Source organism: Lolium rigidum, chromosome 1 (genome assembly GCF_022539505.1).
Source record: "Lolium rigidum isolate FL_2022 chromosome 1, APGP_CSIRO_Lrig_0.1, whole genome shotgun sequence".
NCBI classification, from domain to species: domain Eukaryota; kingdom Viridiplantae; phylum Streptophyta; class Magnoliopsida; order Poales; family Poaceae; genus Lolium; species Lolium rigidum.
The window spans coordinates 360,128,967-360,138,621 of record NC_061508.1 but is presented as its reverse complement, the minus strand read 5'-3'; the positions used below and the strand labels follow the sequence as shown (position 1 = coordinate 360,138,621).

The 9,655-nt window shown below is 43.1% G+C and overlaps 1 protein-coding gene across 1 annotated transcript; it reads left to right on the top strand.

Annotated features, from left to right (window-relative positions):
- The first annotated feature begins 469 nt into the window (after positions 1-469).
- Positions 470-8,315, top strand: LOC124702834 (adagio-like protein 1). Its single transcript, XM_047235015.1, has 2 exons — positions 470-886; positions 6,291-8,315. Exons 1-2 carry the CDS (start codon positions 585-587, stop codon positions 7,897-7,899), a joined length of 1,911 nt encoding a protein of 636 aa, XP_047090971.1. The 5' UTR covers positions 470-584; the 3' UTR covers positions 7,900-8,315.
- The last annotated feature ends 1,340 nt before the right edge of the window (positions 8,316-9,655 follow it).

Genomic DNA, 9,655 nt, shown 5'->3' with positions numbered 1-9,655 from the left:
GGAAAGAGAAGGGCTCGATTGCATTCTCCTTTCTTTTAGTGAGGCCTTTTCTGCAAATATCAGGGGCCTATGTGTACTTTTCTATTTTATGGGATCCTTTGTAATTTATTGTACACCCACCGTTTATTTACAATGAAGCTTCTATGTCCTTCGGGCTCCGTGTAAAAAAAAAAAAAACCAACCACGCCAGTGCGCCACTCCGGGGCTCCGTGCAGCTGGTCCGTGTGCCTCGCCGCGCCTGGTCACTTCTGGAACCGCCCATCCGGGCCGTCCGCGTGCCTGTAGATCCGATCCGACGGCCCAGATCCACCGGAGAGGACGGCTCCAGTGGGCGACGACGTCGACGAGGCCACCGTGCGTGCCGCCCCTTTCCCCGTCCACTCGTTCGTCTTCCTCTTCCCTCCTCCTCCCCCGACACCCAGCCCCAGCCCACCATTTCCCCCCGTCCCCCAAAACCTCCCACCCAATCCCGACCTCAATCCGCACGCGCGCGCACCGCCGTGGGCTGAGCCGCGGCGGCGGGGGAGCCCGGATCCGGACCTAGGGTTTTCGGCCGCCAGCCCGCCCGCCCGCGCGCGCGCGCCATGGAGTGGGACAGCGAGTCCGACGGCGCCGCCAGCGCGGGGAGCGGGGACGAGATGGAGGAGCAGGAAACGGGAGGGGAGCTGGTCGTCGGGGGCGGTAGCGGCAGCGAAGGCGGCAGCGGAGGAGGCGACGGGGTCGGCGGGATGTTCACGTTCGCGATCGAGGGGATGCTCCGCGGGGCGGGGCCCTACGGGCTGGTCGTCACCGACGCGCTCGAGCCCGACTGCCCCATCATCTACGTCAACCGCGGCTTCGAGGACGCCACCGGGTACCGCGCAGAGGAGGTGCTCGGCAGGAACTGGTGAGTTCCTTCGTTCCCCATCATTCACCCTGTGCTTTTTCTTTTTCCTTCAGTTCGATTCCTGAATTATTTGAAATTGCTTCCACCACTTAGGAATTACTAGAATCGAATGAAAAACTTAATTACTAGTTGGTTTGGCTTGTTACGTCAGGACCCTCCGTAGCAGTGATTTGTAGCAACAGAAGTCTATCTGTATTGGGGAATTGTTCAGGTTACTTGTTAGAGGACGCATGCTTTTGCCGCAAAATATCGAAAAGTGACGCATGCCTGTTATGCTGAAGATTCCTTGTGGTTGCTTGTGGTTATTAGCCTGTGACTGCGAGAGCTGCCTTCTCTAGTAGTATTGTTTCAGTTCCTGTATTATTAGAACTGTTGCCACCTAGAATCAATCGAAACTCAACTTTTCCGCTGGGTTTGCTATGGCATGAGCTTCTGCAGTGGTGCTAATAAGCAAGAGATGTGTGTCTATATTGGGTAACTGTTCGGGTTAGCTGTTAGAGGACGCGTGCTTTGGGCGAAATAACAAGGCAGTGACGTGCGTTTGTTATGTCCAAGATTCCTTGTGGTTGTTTGTGGTTATTAGCTCGTGACTGTAAGCTCTGCCTTGTCCAGTAGTATTTGTTTTAGTTCATGTATTATTAGAACTCGTGCCACCTAGAATTGATTGAAACCTAACTTTGCTGTTCGGTTTGCTACGCCATGAGCTTCTGTAGCGGTGCTAATAAGCAAGAGATGTGTGTCTATATTGGGGAATTGTTCGGGTTAGCTGTTAGAGGACGCATATGCTTTGAACGAAATGGAAAGCAGCGACGTGTGTTTGTTATGGCTAACGTCCCCTGGTCATTGCTCGTGGTTAACCGCCTTCTTCGCTAGTGTTGTTTGCATCCTGTTAACAGATGCTGTGTATGCATAATATTAATCTCCTGCCATGCTAGTTTTGAGGTACGGCGTTTCAGTTGTTCGTGGTTGCCTGTATGTTCGCTGTTCAAATAATAAGTAAGGTCGAACCCACCCGAGAAATGGTCAAATGGTTTTTTGATGGCCTTACCAATGGAATAGCAAAGTAAATTTCCTTCATGAATTAAATCAAAATATATATTATCCTTGTCAATAGGTAAATATGTGAATTCACCCATGGGTACAGGTACCCATGGATATCCAACATATATGAGTAGGATAGTGCGGTATGAGTATCATTTTCTGCCGTAGGAACGCAACGAAATTAGTCATCAGCTGGAAATGTGTGTAATTTTTGTACATGGGTTGTCAGCTTAGTAGTTAGATAACTAAATAAATAGTTCATTTTCTATGCGACATATGGGCTGTCACTTATATTTCAAATATATAATTATAGTATCTAACTCCCATATTCCAGTACTACTCAATTAATAGTTAGATAATTCAAAAATAGTTCTTATTTATACATGACATGTGAGCATTAGTAGATATATCGCATATATAGCTACAAACTCTGGCTCTCTTATTCAATTATGGATTTTTTGTTCTAAAACTAAAAAATTCAGCTTCTTTTTCATGCTATACAAGTGTATGATTAACTTTTATTCTATATGAAACATATTATTATATCACCAATTGAAATGTATAAGAATCTGGTCATGGGCATGATTTTTTTTTTCATGGGTATCTTCATGTGTGCGTGGTGGGTGGTCTCGTTGATATGGGCATGCATTTGACATTGCTCGGACGCGTGTAGAACTCGACCCATTACTCATGGGTCATTTTGTTATGAATTAATAAACATGGTGTGTTTAGGTACAACTATGTAGATCTACATTATTTTATCTTTTGGTTACTTTTATGATGCTCAGTTTATTTTGTTCTTCATCATACATAGTTATCAAATCTATTGCCTGTAGTATATTAATTTGTAATTATTATACTACAATCAATAGATTTGATACATTATATTAATATTCAAATTGTTTAGCTTGATCCGATGTTTTTCTTTGATGTAAGAATTTCCAGCATATATGTTTCTAAACATTGTGCTTTCCAAATATAGTCTAATTTTGTATGTCCGGCTGAAGTTATGATGAACTGTTAGAAGGATCGGTTAGGACACTTAAGGAAATCTATTGGTTGTGTGGTCTACTAATAAGAACAACATCCATTATGTTGATGGTTGGATGTATTTTTTTATTGAATATCTAATATACATCCTTTCATTGGCCATATTTGTTTTTATATATAGCATATAGATGCAAGAACTTCTAAATAATGGCCGATTCATGTTGTAGCTTCTATCTGTTTTCTCTGGGAATAATCTATATGTATAGTATGTGACCACATTGACCGGACCCCTAATCTTAATTAAAGTGGACGATCGAAGGCTTGTTGTTTCCTTTTTATTAATATTCGGATTTTAGGCAGTTATTTTTTCTTATGTTAGTTTGGAGTACTCAAGTTCTTTCATCAGCGAAAAGTAAGATACATATCCAGTGAACTCTCCTTTGTTCCAAACCATAGCCAGCTCCCTCACATTAAGCAACAGCCAGGCCCATGCTAGGCAAGGGAATAAGTTATCAACTTATATTGTGTAGTTAGTACATTATTATTTTGTTTGAGTGTTCATTGAAACTTTGAAACATCGTGTGGGTGGGCATGTTCCACAGTACAAAATGAAGGTCTCCTAGTTTCATTCCCATCTCGTCCTAGCAATCGTTGTCTACGCCATAGTGCTAGTGGTTCTCAATGCCATCCACGGTGTTGTAGGAAACATTTTCTTTAACCTGTCTTATGGTTTGTATCAATGTCTCAGTCCACTTGTTGTATTTTGTTCATCTAGAGGAGAAACTGTTCTCAATCGACTCAAAATGAACTTATGATTAGTCAATATTATAAGTTTGGTCGTACGAATCTAAAAAAAGTAGCGTTGTAATAATTTGCTTACCTGGGGGAAAACATGCATAAAAGATGAATCTTACATGGATCTCAGCGTCATATCGACGGTTCTCTGACTGAGGTCAATTGTACAAATTTATTCATATAAATCTAAAGAAATTACTGTGTTGGGAGTAATTTGCTAATCTAGCTAAAAGAACATGCGGTATTTAAAAAACGAATCTTACTCGGATCTTGGTGTCCTATCAACGGCTCTCTGCGTCAACTGAGAACTATGACATTCTTGGAACGCGGGGAATTAGCAAAACTGGTACTTTTTAGCTCATCGTCTATTATCTCTGCCGTCCCAGTGTGATTTTTTCTTGGACAATACGACTTGAGCCGCTAAGGAAATAAATAGTATGAGTGCTTGCTAATCCATGGTTCTAAAAAGTACTCTTAACCTCATGCAACTTTGATCGTTCCACATGAGCATTTTTTCCAATTGTTTTTTCTATGGTTTTGCATGCATATGCATTAATATTGCATGATCAGTGATGGGTGCAAACATGGCTCATGGCATCTTCTTGCCTTTTACGTACTGGTTGGTAGGACAGTCCTGTGCGTGTATAGGACCACATAATGTTCAATTTTGGATTTTGTTTCAATGTCCGTGCTTCACATGGACTCTATATGGGTGCACATCCTGTGAAAATCGTATGGTGCCTGATTTTCAAATAAATCGTGGAGCATAAGTTGCAGATCCAACGACCAGTAGGCATATCTTGTAACATGGGAGGCTAATTAAATCCTAGTGTTAAATTAAAGATCCAACCGTCAATATAATAATGATGATGTGAATTAACCTGGTGCCTCAAAAAAAATTATATTTCTTTTAGTATATAATAGTAGATAGCAAACAAAAGCATATCTGTAACAGGTGCCAATCAATTGGTGTCATTCTTTTTTTCAGTTAACAAAACTTATTTGTTGGACCTTAGCTGCTTAGCACCTTCACATGGAAATCAACAAATTATCTATTGTAATTGTCTCTTGCAAATAAAGTAGTGTCATGTCCTCGTTCAAACTTTCTGTATCATGTCCAGTCTTCCAGACCCCTGAGTTTCCAGTGATCAAACTGTCGATTTTTTTGTATAAGTTATATTTAATGAAAGATGCCCAATAATCCATTACATGAAATGTTAGAACAAACAAAAGTTACATATGGAAATGAATACCGGAGCTCAAATTTTAGGGCACGCATCTAGATAGCAAAGTAGTAAACTGTGATGTGTTCTGATATTGTAGAAGTGTGTTTTCTTATTGACATTTCAGATAGTCAGATCCTAAGTTCTCTTAACTCTTAGGTGCTATCTTCTCTGTTATTATTATTGGGCATATGGTAGAGAAGTACAAGAGGAAGAGGCCCATGGATATCTAAGTGCCTAGTACATTATTAATAGTTTACGACAGTGAAAGAGCTTCTGAAAAATAATCTTAGTTCTAGTGATCTTATCTGATGGAACAAATAATGAAATAAAATGCTGGTTGAAGTTTTTAGATTTTATTTCGAAGTGTACAGCTGTGCATAGAGCTTCTGCTTCATCTGCTCAATTAATCTTGCATTTCTGACAATATAATCTAAATAATTTGCTATTTATATCAAAGCGTGTACCTTGCTGGCCACATGGCAACATTGTGCACTCGACATTAACAACATGCTTGTGCAGAAAGCCCCCGTCCCTCTTTTTGAAGAGTAATGTTCATATACCTATTATCTCGTAATCAGAAAAGTTGGCTATCTTTTGTATACAAATTTAGGGTCCTAAATCTGGGCAATTCCAATTTCAGTGGTCCACGTGATAACCCATGCAAGTTTGTGGACCTGTGGTGCACTTTACTCAGTTATCGCATGTTATATTAGATCTAAGGATCTAGCAGTTACTATTATTACTATCAAAATTACCTCAGCCTGAAAAACTTGCCTAGGAAACACTAGTCTTTATTTAGTATTTACAGATTATTTGCCAAGAGATGATTTGTTGAATGTAAATATGAAGATGTGACTTGCAATGGTGACATTGATTTGTGAAAACGTGGTTTAAGATTTTCTGCTGTCCAATCGCTTGCTTTCTCTTGTGAATTTAGAAACTCATTTAAGATATTATTACCCTGTGATGGTAATCAAGTTGTCTTGCATTTTCAAATCATGAGGTATAGATTCTGGATGCATTAGCAAGAAGACCTGGAACTGTCATTTGCTATTTATGGTTCACATTTCGTGTCATTTTTCAGCTCAAAACACACATGACAATTAAGGGGTTGCTGAAAAAAAGTTCTGAGCAAACGAGACTGTTACTGCCATGGGGGTTTGTAGGATACCAAGATTCTTGTGTGCTAAATAAATGTGAAAGTAGTGTTTACCAGATTTCCCGGCAACTGGAAATAGTATATCTTGTTAGCAAGTGTGATTCTTTTCTTGACACATTTGTGTGCAGTTGTTTATTGTTGAACTTAATATACTTGATGTTCTTACACACTGCTATTTCTCCTCCTCTTTCAGTCGGTTCCTGCAATGTAGAGGCCCATTTGCTCAAAGAAGGCACCCCTTGGTTGATGCTGCTGTAGTTTCTGGTATTCGATTATGCATTGACAACGGTACCCAGTTCCGCGGTGATTTGCTAAATTTCAGAAAAGATGGCTTTCCATTGATGAACAGATTGCATATGACCCCTATATATGGAGATGATGATATCATAACTCACTATATGGGCATTCAGTTCTTCACCAATGCCAATGTTAATTTGGGACCATTACCTGGCTCATTTACAAGGGAACCTGTGAGATCCACACGGTTTGCTCCAGATAACTCTTTCCGACCCATATCCACGGGACCAGGACAGAGCAACTTCTGCCGGGAATATTCTAGTCTCTTCCAGTTGACTGATGAAGTACTTTGCCAGAGTATCCTGTCAAGGTTGTCACCAAGAGATATAGCATCTGTGAGCTCTGTGTGTAGACGGTTGTATGACTTGACAAAGAATGAAGATCTTTGGAAAATGGTTTGCCGTAATGCATGGGGTAGTGAGACTACACGAGCTATTGAGACAGTGCCTGCCGCAAGAAGATTGGGCTGGGGACGTCTGGCGAGAGAACTGACCACCCTGGAATCTGTTGCCTGGAGGAAATTGACAGTTGGAGGTGCAGTGGAGCCATCCAGATGCAACTTCAGTGCTTGTGCTGTAGGGAATCGTGTCGTTCTGTTTGGTGGGGAAGGTGTTAATATGCAACCAATGAATGATACTTTTGTGTTGGATTTGAATGCCAGCAATCCAGAATGGAGACATATCAATGTAAGTGCAGCTCCTCCAGGTCGCTGGGGCCATACACTATCCTGCCTAAATGGATCTTGGTTAGTTGTCTTCGGTGGGTGTGGAAGGCAGGGCCTGCTAAATGATGTATTCATATTGGATTTGGACGCAAAGCACCCAACTTGGCGTGAGGTTCCTGGTGTTGCACCACCGGTACCACGTTCATGGCACAGCTCCTGCACTTTGGATGGGACGAAGTTGGTGGTTTCTGGTGGCTGCGCCGACTCAGGTGTACTACTCAGTGATACATATCTTCTTGATGTAAGCATGGACAGACCTGTGTGGAGGGAAGTACCTGCATCTTGGGCACCACCTTCTAGATTGGGTCACTCAATGTCTGTCTATGATGGTAGGAAAATTCTGATGTTTGGTGGTCTTGCTAAGAGTGGTCCTCTCCGATTGCGGTCTAGTGATGTGTTCACAATGGACTTAAGTGAAGAAGAGCCCTGCTGGCGGTGCCTCACTGGGAGTGGAATGCCTGGGGCAGGAAATCCAGCTGGAGCTGGTCCACCTCCTCGTCTTGATCATGTTGCTGTGAGCTTGCCAGGGGGAAGAGTGTTAATATTTGGTGGATCAGTGGCAGGCCTCCACTCGGCATCACAGCTGTATCTTTTGGATCCGACAGAAGAAAAACCTACCTGGAGGATACTCAATGTTCCTGGGCGACCTCCACGGTTTGCCTGGGGCCACAGCACCTGTGTTGTTGGAGGAACAAAGGCGATAGTGCTTGGAGGACAAACAGGAGAAGAGTGGATGCTCACTGAAGTACATGAGCTCTCTCTAGCTAGTAACTCAGTTTGAGGTCCAGCGGTCTTTTCAGCAAACCTCCTTGAAAACAAATGGCGCCAGGGCCTGAGCACTGAATGTACAAACTGTGATACTGAATCTTTTGGCGCAAAGTTGCTTGTATTTGCTTGAAACAGATGATTGGACCTCAAGTAAGATTAAACCTCTGCAGTCGGGGTTGCTCGCTTTATGTAGCTGATGGGTAGTTGTATGTTTTTTTTTCTCCTGTTGTTTGTTTTAGTCCTTTACCAGATAAGTATAATTCATAAGCTACTTGTATGAAATGAGTATCAGTTTTATGTATTCTCAGACGATACTGACATCAACTCTACTATTAGGGAAAACAAAGGACTACGTTGTACAGATGAATTTTCTTTTGTATTTTGTGGTACTGTGATAGTGATAGGATGTATGGGTGTATCTTTGGTCAAGCCTCTTTTTTCTGTATGACATGTAACATGCTGTAGCAAGTTTCTCAGGTGAGCATAGTTATACGTATGTAAGTTTTTCTCCTTTTTCTTTGTTAGAAACAAATAGTGTAGTATTTGTGTGTGTGTGACAGTGCTTTTGCTACTCTTGAGATTGAGGTACTTCAGTATTGACAGCACAGTAACAAGTGTGTTGTAGTTTCCTCGTTTGGTTGCAGAAAGGCAGATTCTACCCTTCTGCACAACTGAAATGATTTTTACAGCAGAACATAGCACGTGAAATGTCTTTATACCCTCCGTTCATTCCATGTTGTCAAGTGCTTTAGGATTCGTAACAACATTATTGAGTTTCATTATGTTTCAAGAATTTGAATCGGATTGTTATTGAATGAAACATGATGATTCAATGCAAGGGAGGTCCCGTGCACCCTACTTTTGCTGCTCTCAGCATAGCAGCTGCAAGCATACCGGAAAGCCTACTTGCAGTTCCGTTACAATAGATATTTTTTGACCTTATCATATGCAAGCATATTACTGTAGCGATACAATATACAGCAAACTGGAATTGGCACCGAAATGTAATGGGAAGTTCAATCCGAATAACAAAAAACAAATCATTACAAAACAAATCATCTGGTGACCTCGAGGACTGAAACTCTGAAAGAACACTCCAAAAGATGATGAAACAATCTCACTGGGCGGTAACTAGGCGATTAATTAACTCCCGGAAGGATGGTAGAGCAGGCATCTTCTGTTTTGGCAACACGGCAGCAGCAGAGGAGCCAGCGAACCACGGGCATTGCAGCGCCACCGTCGCCGCCAAACGCTTCCCGGGGTCGCAGGTCAGGAGCACGGCCAAAACCTCGAACCCGTCCTGCGACAGGCGCTCCTCTGGGAACAGCTCAGAACGCGGAAGATCCCGAGGAGCTGGTCGGTCGCGTTCCCCTTCCCGACCTCTCCTCTCTCAGTGCCGGGACTTGAGCTGCGACGTCAGTGCCGGTGGCGCGCCTTGACGACGGCACCGATCGAAGCCTCCCTTCCCGAGCACGCGCGTCAGCTCGTAGTCGTCGGTGCTCCCGACACGCGCCTTCTCTTGCAGGTGGCGTGGTCCTCGATCATGGCGCGTATGGCGTCTTCGGCAGCGGCAGCGGCAGCTCGCGCGGCGGCCATGGGATTGTTGGTGCGAACCAGGAGAGATGGCCGCGCGTATGTACGCACCTGTCCAAGTTTTCGTGGCGCGCGCGCAACTCATGGATGCCACTCTTGAGTCGGACTCGGACTGGACGGAGAACGCACGCGCTTCCCTAATCGACACCGACTCCATGATCAATATAAGCTGTGCA

Coding starts and splice junctions, on each gene's coding strand:
- LOC124702834 (XM_047235015.1), top strand. CDS start 585: ATGGAGTGGGACAGCGAGTCCGACGGCGCCGCCAGCGCGGGGAGCGGG. Junction 887..6,290: donor GAGGTGCTCGGCAGGAACTG/GTGAGTTCCTTC, acceptor CTCCTCTTTCAG/TCGGTTCCTGCAATGTAGAG.